The sequence below is a fragment of the Mirounga leonina genome, unplaced genomic scaffold (genome assembly GCF_011800145.1).
Source record: "Mirounga leonina isolate KUSES-001 unplaced genomic scaffold, KU_Mleo_1.0 Mir_173, whole genome shotgun sequence".
In the NCBI taxonomy this organism is placed as follows: domain Eukaryota; kingdom Metazoa; phylum Chordata; class Mammalia; order Carnivora; family Phocidae; genus Mirounga; species Mirounga leonina.
Window position 1 is genome coordinate 47383740 of NW_023270447.1, and position 17314 is coordinate 47401053.

General features: G+C 34.4%; 1 protein-coding gene across 4 annotated transcripts in view; it reads left to right on the forward strand.

Moving 5' to 3' along the window:
• MYSM1 (Myb like, SWIRM and MPN domains 1) overlaps positions 1 to 17314 on the forward strand; it is a 36639-nt gene that overhangs the window by 7930 nt on the left and 11395 nt on the right. For all 4 annotated transcript variants that reach the window (XM_035018452.1, XM_035018453.1, XM_035018454.1 and 1 more), the window contains exons 4-12: positions 624 to 701; positions 794 to 817; positions 1912 to 1990; positions 5201 to 5299; positions 7618 to 8384; positions 11599 to 11729; positions 12837 to 12940; positions 14393 to 14470; positions 16152 to 16237. In XM_035018452.1, coding sequence (XP_034874343.1) covers positions 624 to 701; positions 794 to 817; positions 1912 to 1990; positions 5201 to 5299; positions 7618 to 8384; positions 11599 to 11729; positions 12837 to 12940; positions 14393 to 14470; positions 16152 to 16237 — 1446 coding nt within the window. The remainder of the gene's footprint in view (positions 1 to 623; positions 702 to 793; positions 818 to 1911; positions 1991 to 5200; positions 5300 to 7617; positions 8385 to 11598; positions 11730 to 12836; positions 12941 to 14392; positions 14471 to 16151; positions 16238 to 17314) is intronic.

Here is a 17314-nt window from a genome sequence, read left to right on the forward strand (position 1 = left end):
GGATCTTTTCTTATATCTTTGTCCTCAGCTCCTCGTACGTAGCATATTATCTGACATACACAATATATAGTCAATATTTGTTAAGGGAAGAACATGTGAGACTAATTAAAGAGTATTGCAGTAGGCTAGTTTTAAGAAGTTGGGAGAGGGAAGCTCTGTGGTAGATTTGACCTGAGTTATTTATATTAATGTAGGGAACACCCTGAACTCTATTACCTTTAGAACTAGGAAAACATACTCCCCAGTTAATCCTGGACAGCCAATCAAGTTCATCTACTACATTCCCCATGTTTTAGGAAAAATGATTTAAATGAAACACAGACTATTTCTTTTAACCACTTCTAGTAGGGAATACAGGAAAAGCTAACATTTATGTAGCACACATTCTGTGCAGGTGCTGTGTTCATGTGATTTCACCTGTAATATTTAATCCATATAACAGCCATGTGAGGTATAAATATTTTTATCATAATTTTTGCAGATCTGGAAAAGGTTTTAAGAAGAATTAGTTTAGCTAGGATTCAAGTATGATTTTCATGGATGTGAGTGCCTACTTAATATAAGTCACATAAAAATGATAGGATTTAATTATTATTTTAAAAGTTTCTTTAATAATTACACAGGTATTACTTATCTAAAAAATCACTTCCAGAAAAATTCTGGCTTGATCAAAAGGAAGATGATAAAAAATACATGAAGAGGTAAAATCAATTTTTAATACTTTTAGAAGTCTGAACTATATTTTTAAAAACTTGTTCACAAGTTTCCTTATTTTCTTTTTCATGTGGTGCAGTCTACAGAAAACAGCAAAAATCATGTATGTACTTATATGTTTTATATTTTAAAATTATAGGAGAATTAAAAAATTATAGTTGGCCTGTGGAAAAACTCTTGACCTTGGGTTGTACAAAAATATAAAATCAAAATTTCTTATACAGTTGTTGGAATGCCACAAGATAATTTTATGACATTATTTATATGTCAGAATTTCTTTTGTGGTCCTATATAAGCTATTCCACTGGATTATGGAAAAGATGGCTTCCTAAGGATTTGTGGGGAAATTTTTTAAAGCTGCTATCTAATATATTAGGAATTGGCTTGATTTCTATTACCTTGTCAGTTAATTTTCACTCATTTCAAACAAATTTAATTTGAATTTGTGGCTTTCAAAAATTATCTAGAGAAATCAAGTATTAACTATTTTATAAATATCCTTTCCCTATAATTGAAGAAAATTTGATGTTATTTAGTGTTAATAAACTTTCATGTTTATGATCCTTCAAAGGGTAGACTTACAGATTTACCATTGCCAAGGGTTTGAGCAGTGGGCAGACTTTGGCTTTTGCATTTTGCTGAATAAATAACAGCAAACAAGTTAATGAGAAGAGTAATGGTTTGCTTGAATTAAATTAATGAGCTTCATCACTATTTTAATTTCATAAGGACTGCATTTCAAAAGTAATAAACATAATGCCATAGTTTCTTTACTTCTTTTTTGGCTTGATATTTAACATAGATTATACGGAAGAATCAGATAATATTTCTGGAGCCAACTTAAACACTTAACATGCCTTTCAGGATTTGGAAATGTATTAACATCTGCCGCGTTGTGTCCAGTCTAAGGAAGCCTATTTGTTTGTTATCACACTGACTTCCTTTGATGTCTTTTAGTGTTATCTTCACTCAGACCCAAGGATTATGTCATTTGGGGCTCCTATCATCCTGAGCTAGAGAAGTATACAAGACAGGGTAAATCTGTCCCCCGGGTAGAGGCTGCAGCCTTTTCTTCTTTTTTAACTCTTAGACTTACAGTATTGAATTCAGCCTATGGCTATCTATAACCTTTAGCTGCATAAATACGGAATGTTCCATTTCAGTCTTTTTTTTTGCAATTCCTTTTTTTCCCCTCAGGGCACACTCTCCTACAAAAACAGCCAGTTACTCAGTAAAGTGGAAGATAGAAGAAAAAGAGCTGTTTGAACAAGGGCTGGTAAATAGACCAATTTTTAATTTATAGTAAAATAATTCTAGAAGCCAGTATTGATAGAATTATAAGGTTAATTTGTGGAGACCAGAAATTTCTTTTAATGATCACATCTTCAGTTTTTCTGTAGTAATGATGTTTGTAGTACAAGAGAATTCCTTTTAACTCATATCTAAGTTACTAAAAGATTAAAATACATTTGGATCAATATTTTAGATAATTTTCATCCCCCCCCCTTTTTTGGGAATAATAAAACCCAAGATATTAAGCTCTGTCTGTATACATCAACTACCTGGATTAAAAGGCAAAATTATTTAGTTATCTGATGTTTTCTCTTGGAAAAAAAACCCCAAAAAACAACAGGAAAAAAAAACCTTGATATTTGGAACTGTCTGCATAATCAGCTGAGTTCTTTTTTATTCAGATATTTGGCATTGTGCACACAGTCTGAATATTTTTTTAGTGGATATAGTTGAAAACCAGAAACATTTCTTTTGCATGAATGTTTCACTGAGATCTATTTAAATATCCATAAGTTACGTAATAGAAAAAAAAAACGTGCGCCCGTTTGTAATTCTGAAAATTCTCCTATTAATATGAAGAAACTTTTAAGAAAATATTCAGAATTTTTTTTTCTAATTATTAGGAGTAGGTTATATCTTTTCCTGTAAGGTACATGTTACCCAGTATTACACTAATTAATTTTGAAATTACATATAATTTATATATTACATATAGGATATTTATATAATATTTATGTGGGTTTTATGAATGCAAATCGAAATGTCATTGTTAACATTTCTTACAGATGATGGGAAATAAAATGTATTTGTATTTTTATAGATATCGCCATGACATCTATATATTCTGTGATGTCTTTATATAAATAAACTATCTTGAAGGTTTTATCTCCTCCTCAGGTTTTTCTCCTGTACTGTTGATGTTTTTTATATTGGTATTTCACTCTGTTGCATGATTGTCATTTTTATAACCTAACTTTAATTAACCAGTCACTTACTTAAGATTACTTACTACTTTGGTGTTTTGCCCCTTACCAAAGGCTATCTGTGTGTGTGTGTGTGTGTACACACACATACAAAAGTGGGTTGTGAATTTTTAGGTTATTGTTGACACTTGGAATGATGGGGCTACATCTGCATGGCTCAAACTTCAAAGGGTATTTAAAGTTATAGGTGTTAAGTCTCCCTGTCATTCCAGTCTGTGCCTTCAGTTCTCTTTGCCTCAGGTAACCATTGTTATCTGTTCTCTGCGTGTCCTTCCAAAGATATTTGTCCCTGTATATGCCAATATGTATTTATTTATATACATATGTAGGTATCTATATACATAAACAGATATTTTAAACCTAGAATGTTTTCCCACAAAACTAGAAGGAACTGTTGGTTGTATTTCCAGCCTTTTTTTTTTAATTTTTAAATTTTATTATGTTATGTTAATCACCATACATTACATCATTAGTTTTTGACGTAGTGTTCCATGATTCATTGTTTGCATATAACACCCAGTGCTCCATTCAATACGTGCCCTCTTTAATACCCATCACTGGGCTAACCCATCCCCCCACCCCCCTCCCCTCTAGAACCCTCAGTTTGTTTCTCAAGAGTCCATAGTCTCTCATGGTTCGTCTCCCCCTCCAATTTCCCCCCCTTCATTTTTCCCTTCCTACTACCTTCTTTTTTTTTTTTTTTTTTTCAACATATAATGTATTATTTGCTTCAGAGGTACAGGTCTGTGATTCAACAGTCTTAACACAATTCACACTGCTCACCATAGCACATACCCTCCCCAATGTCTATCACCCAGCCACCCCATCCCTCCCACCCCCCACCACTCCAGCAACCCTCAGTTTGTTTCCTGAGATGAATTCCTCATATCAGTGAGATCATATGTGTATTCCCAGCCTTTTTAACTTACTGATATATTTTGCTTATACACTGAGTTCTCTCAGGCTTTAGAGAAAGGAATTATCTGGTACCGAATGATGAAGGAAAATTTTTCCTTCCCTTTTGGCATAGAATTGTCTCTTTGCTCTATTTTGAAATTGGTGAGTGTTTTCTTTGCTCCTCTTGTTAGTGTACCCGCTCCAATTTTCATAATGCTCAAGCCCCTATAATCCCAACTGGTTATACTTTGTCCAGATCTTTGATGTGTCCAAAAGTGCTCCATCCTATGAAGTTACTCATTTGCCTTCATCCCACAATGAATATAATTGTTCAGTAAGTTGATCTTAGCTAGGTGTTAGTTAATAACAATCTTAATTAATTTATATTTACTAAGAATTTTCCTAGAAATGCTTTCAGTTTTAAGAAATTGTTCTCATGTCAGATATTCTCATGAATCTCAGAAATAAGTGTATAATTAATTTATCATTTGGGTCAGGTTTTGAAGATGATTTGCCACTGTAACCTGTAAATGTCATAACCTGTCGTGTAAATCTGGCCCTGGGATCAGCTTCCCTGAGTTGTGGAGATATGGTGAAGATTTATGTATCAAATAGTAGACTTGATACCCAAAAATTCCTTTTAGCTTTAAAATTATATTGCATTCCTTTCTATACTTCAGAAAACACCAGAGCTCCCTCAGGGTTTCAGTTTTTTCCCCACCACAGCTTTGTCATTAGCGGGCATAAGCCTTTAACAGTACAGGGGTATAGGAAGATGTTGGTTGCAGGTTGCTTCATTTGTGATTCATTTGTTCTTCGAAGTCGGTTTTCTGTGATACCTGTGTAGAGTAAAAGTATCTGCTATGGGACAGGTAATGGATATTGTGCCAGATGGAATCTGGGTAAAAAAAGATATTTTGAAATTAGTGTCAGAATGTAATCAGTTCATTCTATAAATGGAAAATGGAACCTGCCTCTTTTTCAGGCACTTGTTTTTTTAGATTTGGAACATCATAATGTGCAATATGAATACATACGGTTAGGAATCCATAAAAGTTGTGGATCTTCATTTAGATAGCTGTAAAAAGAAAACTAATTCCTAAATCATTTTGGTCAGTTTTCAGACGTCGAGAATCCAAAAGAGTATGGGCTTTGCTTTTAAGAGTCTTAGCTTATATATGTGGCTTCATTGTGTACTTTAGAAAATAAATAAAGATGGGTTGTTCTTTTAGGTTTTTTTTTAATGTGCAGTTGCTCGGACTATTAATGAGTAAGTTAATCAAAATCAATTTCTTTTCCATTTTGATAACTAGGCTAAATTTGGCCGAAGGTGGACCAAAATTGCAAAGCTAATTGGAAGTCGCACTGTTTTACAAGTTAAGAGTTATGCCAGGCAATACTTTAAAAATAAGGTAAGCAGGATATAAATATCCTAGTTAATAATAATATTTGTAATAAATAAAATTAGGAAGCAAAAATAGTGCTTTAATTTGGGCATTAATGTCAATTTTCAAAGTTTTCATAGTGAAAGTATTTTATATTCATAAAGTACTCAACACATGTTTATCCTCAAAAATCTCAAAGCATAGCTTAAGTGTTTTGAGTATTGCGATTAGAGGTCATTGTTTCCTGGAAAATATCTTTTCTTTTTAAAGATTTGCATTGTAGCTTTTTTTGTTTTTATTACTATTTCTTTTATTAGCAAGATGCCTATTTGTAAATTCTGAGAAGAGTTTGACTTAAAAACCAGTCTTTTCAATATGTGAGTACAAGACCCGGTCCAGAAAAACAAGCCCATGAGCTCTAGAATGGTGTATTTGAAAATGCACATTGTTAGGGTGCCTGACTGGCTCAGTTGGCAGAGTGTGCTACTCCTGATCTCGCGGTCATGAGTTCAAGCCCCATGTTGGGCACAGAGCTTACCTCTGTCCTTGCTGCAAGAGAGGTTGGGGAAGTTTCTGGATTTTACTTGGAGGTTTAAAGCTCATAGCAAAATTGACACTGGATGTTCCAGAAGCTTGGACTGGCTCCTGCTCTGTTTTGTTCCTGCTCCATTCTCATGGCGGCAGCTTCCACTACATTCTCAGGACTCCACGGTCTGTGGCTCCAGCCTACTTCTCTGCTGGGCCTCCTCCTGCAGGCACCCAGGACATCATGGTAGCCTCAGAACTTCTGTCCAAAGATTTGCATTGTAGCTTTTAGGAATGATTAGAGCTTAGGGACCATAAATGCTAACATGATGCTAAAATCTGTTTAATAACAATGAAACTTATAATTTTTATGAGGAATTATATGAAAACTTCAGTAAGTTGCAGTGTTCAGAAAAGCATAGTTATGGTCTAGTTCTTTAATCTTTCTAGTAATCTGTGCTGTGTTCAACCATGTAGTTTTGATATTTAGTAATTTTTAATGTTCTCTGCTTGAGTTCTGGGAACATAATTATATAGAATTTGACAGGGTCTTAAGTGAAATACGCTATTTTCTTTCAATGCAAATAATGGGTTTTATCCTGCATACAAGATTTATAGAACTTTGTGTCATTTGAGTATAGGAAGTAAAGAATGGAATGGATTCATTATACATCAATCATCTGCTCCCCTTTTAACCAAGCAAACGTATTTTCAAGGCAGCCTGGCAAGGTTAAGGTATTCTGGAAGAGAATAAAGCTTAACTTGGTTATTCCTGTCCCCATGCTTCTCAGACTGGAACATGCAGAGCATCTTGGGGTGTCAGTTTTACTCAAAGACTTGGGGTGAAAGGATACATCATGATGTTAAAAGAGACATTCATATGAAATATAATATGAAATCTTATCTGAATTTTTAAGGTAAAAACAAGAGACTTCAAGTAAATAGCAAGGTTGTTAAAGGCTATTCCAGGTCATATGTCCAAATCTCCTTTTCTCTCCTGCTACCCTTTCTTCTCTACATAATAAGCCAATTAACCTCAAATACTAGATCCTAGGATTCTGTTGTGATACAGGATCCATAAGTAAGCTCTTTTTAAGAGCTGTCATCCCTTGGGTATGCCAGTCACGTACAAAATTTTTCAAAAACCGTGTATGTGAAGATTTTATTTCAAATCATTTATATTCATTGATAGTCATTTTCTTCTCCATGACTAGATATTTATGCCTATAATAGTACCTATGGAAGATAATGTCATGCCTTAAATTATAAGCTGTATAATATTGGAGCTACATTAAATGAACCTTTGCAAAATAGTTTGTTTCTGTTATATCTGTATTTAAATGAAAAATGAATTTAATTTACTAAATAAAGATACGTGACATAGATTCCCTTAAATAATGGGCTGTTTCGCATTATAAAAAATAATCATCTGAGGTATCTACATTCTAAGAAATTAGCCATTAAAAATATTTTAATATCTTAAAGAATACCTTAGTATGATAGTTGTTGGTTCATTCTCTGTGGTTGATCTGAGACAGACCTGTTTTAAACAATACTGAAAAACAAATAGCAGTTGTACAATGTCATAGGTCATGATTATTTGATTAATACCATGAATGAGTCAAATATAGTGATAGAAATTTGAAATTATGACATTTTACATTTAAAATGCAGTTGTAAATCCTTAGAAGAAAAGCACAATAAAGGTGTAATACACCATTGATGTGTACTCAGTTTAATAATACAGTATTTATTATATGTGTGCCAGTGGTTAAATTTTTAAATGTTAATATGGGGATTTTATCTTGATTTTTAATAAGGTAAAATTAGATGGTCCAGAGAAGGAAACACCAAATGAGAAGAGCAGCAGTGACCTTCAGATTAAAAATGAAGATGAAGGCACAAAGGCATGGACGCCATCAGGTTTAAGGGGACGTGCTGATCCCAACTTGAATGCTGTAAAAATTGAAAAGTTATCTGATGATGAAGAAGTAGACATCACAGATGAGGCAGATGAGTTGACTTCTCAAGCTCCCCAAAAGAATCCTAGCAATGATGTCTTATTAAACATTCCTAATAGTAAAAGTCATGAAACCAGTCAAGGGGAATTTATTGCTTCCAACCAGGAAGATTCTGTACCTGAATCTTCCAAGGAGTATTTTCAGAATATAAAGCAGGGAGAAATGGAAGCACTTTCAAGCTCAGGAAGTAAATTTTGGACTGAAAAACAGAGTGTTAGTGACAAAAAATCAGCTGAGTTAAATGATCAGAAATGTAATAAACTGATGAAAAACTCTGAAAAACATGATGGAAATGGAATAATAGATGCTGCCAGGCCGTTGCCTTCTCCAGAGCCTTGTGAAGTTCAGGAAGACTTGAGTGATACTGAAGTGCTTCTTCATTCTTCCTGTCAAATGGAGGAGAGCCATGAGGAAGAAGAGCTGAAGCCACCAGAACAAGAAGTAGAAATAGATAGAAATACCGTTCAAGAAGAAGAAAAACAAGCAATTCCTGAGTTCTTTGAGGGGCGCCAAGCTAAAACACCAGAACGCTATTTGAAAATTAGGAATTACATTTTGGATCAGTGGTAAGGAAGAATTATATTTTAGATACTGTTGTAAAACTTACGATGCTCTAGAGTATTTTAATTAGGCCTATGCAGAATTTAGTGTTTTACATTGCTAGTGATGCAGAGAGCTTGAACATATGAATATATTTTAATAGGCAAGACTTAAAATTTCTCACAGTGAAATTTTCTTTGAAAGCTTTGGTAGATATTGTTATCTCTAGCTATCTCAGCCCATCTGTCTATTCATTAAGAGTATTTGGTCCTGGATTAAAAGGATAATTTGCTTTAAGAAGCAGTTTCTTAGGATAGTGTTAGGAAGATACAGAAAACACTACTGTACTGGAAAAGGGGGAGAATGTCTTTCCTAGTTTATCATGTACTTGTAAGTACAAAAAAAATTTTGGTGACAAGGGTATTTCTGTCATTAAATGTGGCTAGATTACAGAAACCATTCTAAATTGCTATAAATGCTTTCTTTCAGCTTTGATCTGGTAACATAATGTGTTAATAATCCCTTCATCCAGCTTCAGGATGCAGGAATTTTCTGATATGTGAAGTTTATCTTGTAAATTGTCAAAATTTGAATTATTTAGCATTGGATAGGGCACAAACCAAAAAACTTCCCACCTTATTAGCATAAGTGCTCTGCAGATAATTTGAATTTTTCATGACATTTTAATTAAGACATTATCAAACATTCATAATTGTTGTTACTGCTTCAGGAGATACTGAATTGTGTATCCCATTACAGAGGACTTTTGCTGTAACTTAGGAAGATTGTCCAAGCAAAACAAATAACCAGGCTTATTATATCAGTAACCTTCATTGCCCACACAATATTAATTTGGCTTTTAAAGATAGCTCTATTCTAAATGAAGGACTTTTGTTCTTGTTCTTGACTGACTGATGGTTGAGATGGCTAAAAGTAAAATTTCTGGGTAAGGGTGGTATCAAATGAAAGAAGAATTATAAGGAACAACTGATAGTTGCATAGTGCTTTACAGTTACGGAAAGCTTTTCTATGTTGCTTGATTCCTCACAACAGTCCTATAGAATAGGCAGGTGGTATTTTCTGTGTTTGATAGATTCTGCGGCCAGGAGAGGTTTAGGGGCCTGCCTTTAATTATACAACCAGCTACTGACAGAAGGACCTATGTGAAGGTCTCAACTCTGTCCATCACCCTCTCCATTATTTCACATTGCCTGTTCATTCACACTATGGAAGAAGATCAATCAAATTAGATCTCTATGGGTATCTAATTTTGTTTTTGGAAATAAGAGGATGAATGGCCAAAATTGAAGGACTACAAAATAATATCTCAAAGTTTTTTTATCTTTATGAATCATCAATAAGTGACCTAATGGTGCTTTAATTAATTTCACTTACTTGAATTTTGGATTCTCAATAAGGCAGAATAACTTATATTGATGATATAAATTATATGGCAGTAGTTTCCTAATGACATTTGCCTTAGTTCATAAAACCAGTTAAATGTTGTTTCAATATAGTGATTTAGCAAAACAGTATGAAAGCAGAAAGAAATGTTTTGAACAGGAACTCAAAACTATTCTCTTCAGAACTAGAAGAGGGGACTGGAGGTTTGTTCAGCATCATGCTAGTGCTGAGCTCTGTTTAAAGACTTTTGATTTGGGTAATCTTTAATTAAATCAGTACAGTTTTTAGATTCCTGTAAATTTTTGGTAGCTGGTTACACTGTGCTTATTCCTGTTCTCTTGGCTTCATTTGTGCAGTTTCCTTTCACACTGAAGTTGAAGTGAAAAAACACTGAAACCTCAACTTTTCAGTGGAATTTCTTTTTTTTTCCCCTAAGATTATATTTATTTATTTTAGAGAGCGCATGTGAGTGGGGGAAAGGACAGAGGCAGAGGGAGAGAATCCCAAGCTGACCCCCTGCTGAGCACCGGCCAATGTGAGACTCAGTCTCACAACCTTGAGATCTTGGTGACCTGAGTGGAAACCAAGAGTCAGATGCTTAACCGATTGAGCCACCCAGGTGCCCCTCCAACATCACAAGTTAACTTTTTGCCTTCCCTGAATGTCTGTAGAATTAATGATTTTAAATTTGGTTTCTGCTTAGACAGGCCTTCCCTGAATACCCTGTCTAAAATAGTCTGCACCTAGTTCTCTCACTCTATCCCCTATTCTTACTTTTTCTTCCTAGCACTTGTTGCTACCTGCCATTATAATATATATTATTTATTTTATGTACATATAATTCATTATATATATTCTATCAGCATGTAAGGTCAGGAACTTTATATTTATCTCTGGATCCTTAGTGCCTAAAACAGTGCCTGGTGTGTAGGATGCAAAATAAATGTTTGTAAAATAAAATAAAGATTAAATACCTTTTATATGATATATATGAATACTTGGTTTATAACGTCCGTATGAAAATCTTGACTTTAACTTCCATAAATAAGTACTTTAATCCCCCTGACTTGTTTTCTTATCTCTAAAGTAAGAATAATAAAAGCTGCTTTGTAGAGTTATGAGAATTAAGGTTGTATAACTATTAGTACTGGCGTAAGTGTTCAGTAATTGTTTGCTACTATGAGTAAGTTCTCCATTACTCTTAACCTGTATCTACTGTGGCACAATAAGTATATTCGGTAAATATGTGTTTTATTATGTAAACCTTTTAATTTTTTCATAGTCTTTGGGCATTTCTTGATTCCTTTGAAATCCCCTGTAATATCTGTTTTCCATGGAGAGTAAGCACTTGGTATTTATTGGTCTAATGTTTAAAAACCAATAAACTTTTAAGTATTTGTAAGGTAGCTTATAATTAAAAGATACTGTCCAGCAAAGTAAAAGTAGATGAACCTAAGTAATATATTAAAAAATAAGGAAAGCCTAATACTAAATACTTTAGATATATTATCAGAGTGCCCTTTTTATTCAAAGATGAGGCTTGAATTTGGATCTGTAGACAAAGCTTCTAACTTTAAAATCCTGGAATAACTGGAATTTATTACATTTCATATGGGAAAGAAATAATAATAACAATCACATTATACTCATAAGTTATTGTATCATTTAAAGATATTTAAAATTTGGGTTTTATGTATTAGCATTGTTTTTACTACACATTTACAGATTGAGGGGGGTAAATTTTTAAGATATTTCAAATATTAAAAGTTTTCCCCAGAAATCTTTTTTTCATGTTTTTATTTATCCAAAATAACTGTACTTCCATCTCTTAATTAGGGAGATATGCAAACCGAAATACTTAAATAAGACCTCAGTACGTCCTGGCCTGAAGAACTGTGGGGATGTTAATTGTATTGGACGGATTCATACATACCTCGAGTTGATAGGAGCAATCAATTTTGGATGTGGTAAAAATAAAAACCCAACAACATCTTTTACTCAACATTTTTTATCTTTAGAGCACCCATTAACTTCTTCGATGGTTAGAATTCAAGCAGATTTTAGTATAGATAGAGAATTCAGGAAGATGCTATGACATTATGAAATAAATGTATTATTGAGGTTTTTTTTTAAACAGATTTCTGTTGATTAAACTATATTTTCCGGTAACCTACAGTGAAAATTGGTGGTATGAAAGGGAAAAATATGCAGTCTAAGTAGTAGAAATAATTTAACAGTGCTGCTCTTTGTCAAGTAAAAGTAAAGTCATTTTAAGAAAAATGTAGTAATAGCCCATTTAATTTGCAAAATCTGTATTAATGCTAGAAATACTGTCTAGCAGTGTTTAAATAAAGGAAATAATTTATGAGCCCCTACACTTAAATGTAATAAAAGTGCCAAAATATTTTTCATGGAAGAAAGTTTCTTTCACCCTAGTTTTTCTCAAATTTAAAGTCAATGAATATGCATGATTTTAAATGTTTTCTTCACTTCTATTGAATTAATGTGACACAAACATTTTGAAGAAAGATAACAGTAGTTGCAAAGTGATAAGGTAATTAGAACTTTGTAACCCATGGTTTCAGAGGAGTATATTGTATATTGTATGTGTATGGGAAGACAGCTAACCAGAATGTTTCCTTTCAGAGATTATTTCATAGAGAGAGAGAATTCACAGTCTGCCCTGTGGTCTGTCCTTCATTTCAGTGTCTTTGTTTCCCCAAGCACTGTATATGGGACTGACTGGTCAAGAAAGCTAAGGTGTCACAGCTTCCTCAGCCACAAAAGAAAAATCATGTTTTCAGTATTAGATCTTTGAATTCGGCAAAGTGGCCTTAGCACTCAGTTAATTAGAAATTAAATTACCCATCTCACGAATACCCCATTTTACTGGGATTTCCTTAAGAGTCTTTTACGTGAGAACTTCCAAGTGATTGTAGATTAAGATAGATGCTCAGGTGTAACAGAACTTAGACATTGGCTTACAACTTACAGTCAGTGTAGATGTGTCTTCCTAGGTAAGAAATGAGTTTCAGAAAGTAATAGAGTGTTTTGTTTTTCCTGAATTCCAATAGAACAGGCTGTGTACAACAGGCCACAACCAGTTGACAAAGGACGAGTCAGAGACCGAAAAGCTACAGGGGAAGCGTACCGGCTTGCACGGCGCCTGCAGTCTGCGGTAAGCAACCACCCTTGCCAACACAGCGCTCCAGATTGCTCCTTGCCCTGTTAAGTGAGGCGTGCTTCCTTCTCGCCAGCTGCTTAACAAGTGGACATTTAGTGGACAAACTGGTTTTCTCTTGTATTTCACCTTAGCCGTTCACTTTCCTGGTTCCCATTCAGTTCCATGTTAGTTTAAAAGTCAAAAACCAAAAAAACCTCACGGGTCACTGGCCGACTTGACACAGAAGCATTGTGCTTTGCTAGCGTGGTCTTAGACTGCTGGTTCTGGTTTCTGTATCTAGTGTGTCTTTTATAACCATACAGTTAAACTCTTTTTGTCCTCCTCAGTTACTTTGTTAGTTTAAAAGTCTTACCTTTGAGAGTCAGCTTTTTGGAATAGCTATTCGAACTATTGTAAGCTTTCTTTGTTAATTCTTGAGGTTAGTGAGTTTTAAAATTTCTTACAATTCATGAGTCTTATTTTTTTTTTAAAGATTTTATTTATTTATTTGGCAGAGAGACACAGCAAGAGAGGGAACACAAGCAGGGGGAGTGGGAGAGGGAGAAGCAGGCCTCCCGTGGAGCCCGGAGCCCAACGCGGGGTTCGATCCCAGGACCCTGGGATCATGACCTGAGCCGAAGGCAAACACTTAACAACTGAGCCACCCAGGCGCCCCACCTGAGTCTTATTTTAAAAATGGGTAGTCCTACAAGTCCTCTAAAGGGCAGAGTCATATTGGGTTCTTGTTGGTTTTACTAATAAAATAGGTTAAATTGGTAATAGGTGAGGCAAATGAAGAAAAGTGCCGATAATAGAGTGGGTATTTTTCTCAGAGTATTTAGGCCGTAAACCATTTCTACCTAGATTTACTGTAGTAAAAAAGGATGTTTTTAGATATGGTTGCTGGAAAGGGTGCTTTTTATATGCTGGCTTCTGAGCCAGTGCATTTTAAAGGCTTCAGTATTGAGGTTTACAAAACTGGGTATTAGTAATTCAACTAACTTTGTACTTTTTTATTAATTATATCCACTAGGCAGTTTTTCCCTTTCTAAGGCTGAGAAATAATTAATTTGCTTCTAGTTTTCAGTAACCTACCTCTTGCTGTGGGTTCTTGCAAGTTTTCTACCACAAGTGGTTGAAAGGGAAGTCATTTTCTTGGTGGTTCTTTTGGTCTTAAAAATATCTTTTGTCCTAGTGTTTAACTCATAAAGGTGAAGAGAAATTAAACTTCAAGAAGAAATCCAAGTAAAATTCAGAAAATCATTACTGATTTATTTTTGAGCAGAGTGCTATTAAAGATAAATTAATAAAATAAAATTTTGTCAGGCATTGCCGATCAGAGATTATATTTTAATGAAGAAATTAATTGATTTTTAGAAAAATATCATTTTGGTGTTGTATATTAGTGTGCTGTGATTTCTTCGAGTTAACCTTGTTACCTTTTGCTTTATTTTAATCTTACCCCAGCGCACAAGGAGACGTAGGGTCCGAGACCCATGGGGAAATTGGTGTGATGCAAAAGACTTAGAAGGACAAACCTTTGAGGTAACTTTGACCTTTGCAAATAGCTCATTAGTGAAAGTTGTTCTCTCAATTATATTTGTATATCTTAATACCACATGTATTACACTCGTTTGTGTTGGTGTGTGTGTGTGTGTATCCTTCCCATGTTAATTTGCTTGTCTAGAAGTCACCAATAAATAACAAAATAGAGGCATTGGTACACTTAACTAGGAGTTTGATTAATTTTTTGTATTTTAATTATCTACCTCTGCATTCTGGTCTCTAGCTCAAGAATAATCTGCCAATGTGCCAGGAAGTTGGTATGCCTAATTCATTTCAGTAAACATTTATAGAATGATGTTCTGATAGACCATTTAAAATAGTGTCCCACACATTAGACATAAATTGAATTACAAATATTAAAGTATTTCTACTAATAGAAACTGGTTATAAAAAGAAACAGGCAATGAATGTGTGTGTGTGTGTGTGTGTATTCTATTTGTGAACAACTAGTGCAGTAGAATGGAAAGAATGTGCGAATGGGTGCTTATTGGCTTTGTTACCTTGAACAGTTTCTTAACCTCACTAAAATTCAGATTTTTATCTGTAGAGTGTGGGTAATATCTCTCTCAAAGAATTGTTGTGAGAATTAAGTGAAGTAAACGGGATAAAATGTGTGGAGGTCCTAGTACTAGACACTTAATAAGCCTTGCATATACCAATTAGTAAATGTTACTTTCCTCCTGGATTTCAGTGCAAAAAAAAAAAAAAGAGGTTCTCCTCTTTTTCTCTTCCCCATTCCCTGTCCTCAACCTTACACCTGAGCACCAATCTAGGTACAACATTAGTTAATGCCTGGTTTCTGCCTAGAAGGAACTTAATTTCTAGTAGGAAAGATGACCTGTGATAAGTTACATAAGATTGGTCTTAAGAAATGTCAGGTCTTCCCCAAAGGTTGTGATTAGAGGAGGTATCACAGAAAATGTGATATTTCATCTGTGACATAAAGGATGAGCCAGGAGAATTAGTACATGAGGGCATCCCAGGCTAAGGGAGCGGCATAAACAAAGGTACAGATGGGGAAAAATACCAGACATATTCTGGAAAAGATGCATAGTTCATTTGGACTAGAGTATAAGAGTGGTAGTAGAAGTGGGATGAAAGATGTGTTCTGTACTTACTATTATCAGGGTTTTATAAACATTAATCAAATCAATCATCACAATAACACCAGGACATTGTTGTTATTACTACTTGTGTTCCCATGTTAAAGGTAAGAAACTAAAGCACAGAAAGCTTCAGTAACTTGGCCAGGGTCGTCACCCAGTAAGTAGCAGAGCCAGGCATTCTATCTCCAGGATCTGTGCCATTTATCATTATGTTGCGATGTCTCCTGGTTGGGAAAGAAAACTCTTAACACAGTAGGACTTGGTGACTAGAAATGGGGAATAAGTAAGAGGAGGGACTCAGGTGATTCTGAAGTTTTTGAACCTGGGTGACTGGTGCCATTAATTGAAATAGGCAAAACAAGAGAAGGAATAAATTTTAAGTTTGGTGTGGCTGTAGATTTCGATTTGTTAGTAGAAAGAAGGAGACACATCTACATCAACATAGTGGATCTCATTCTCACATGCCTTTAAATATGGTTTAAAGAGTTGTTTTTGTTTTAATTCTGCCTCTCAGTGGCTGATGGACTCTGATCAACCTGTGTTTTATGTTTTAGCATCTCTCTGCTGAGGAATTGGCAAGAAGAAAAGAGGAAAAATGTAAACCTGTTAAATCCTCAAAAGTACCAAGACCAACAAAAAGGTATAGGGTTATATAACTATGATTTCTTTAATTTATCACAAATGATTAGGAAATGAATGGAAAAAATATCTGATATAACATTATATTCATATTAAGTTGAAAAATACTAAAATTTTTGAAATTTTTTATTTCACTGATTATCAATTTGGAAGACCTTGAGCAAAAGTTTTAAATTTATTTGGGTTTAGTGATCATAGGATCCAACATATGCTGTAAAGGGGCCTTAATTATGACAGGTAGTCATTCAACTCCTTAGACATTATAAATAGATAACCTCTTGAAATGACTAGTTCTTTCTTTAGTTGGTGTGGATTGTTAGCAAGGTTTCTTGTTTTTGAATAATCTGATATTTATAACCTGTAATAATAAAGGTCACCAAGTAAGTTAAATGTCTTGATTTTCTAGACCCTTACTTTCTGCAGATGCCCCATTGAATAGACTATAGTTTTGTCAGTGTCCCTTTTAAAACAAGATATCTAGGAATGGCACTAAGTCATATTCAGTGGAAAGAGCCCTGATGCTTAACCAGGGGTATGTCCCCAGGTAAGTTACATAAGGCCTTAAGCCTTCAGTCCTCATTTATAAAATAGTAACTATAATAGCTAACACTGTTAGTTAGCTAAATTTTAAGCACTTCATGTATATTAACTCATTTAATCCACATAACTACCCTATGCAGTAGTTAATATCATTCCCATTTTATAGGTGAGGAAACTGAGGCACAAAGAGCTTGAGCAACTTGCCCCCCGTGCTTGTTAGTGGCAAAGCTGTGATTTAAATCCAGGCAGTTAGGTTTAAAAATCCATACTGCTAACTATTACATTATATATCACTTCTATAAAATAAAAATTAAAACTTACAGTTGTGAGAGTAAGTTAAATGAGATAAACTATGTAAAAAAGATAGTCATCCCTAAGCTAGGACTCCTCATCTAGTATCCAGACATTGGATTTTCTGAATCTAAATGTGAGACATATTTATTGTGATTTCCAGGTCCTTGTTCCAGTTTGTCAGGATCTTTCTGAATCCAGATCCACTTTTCCCAATTAGCCTTCGTAGCTTTGAATCATCAACATT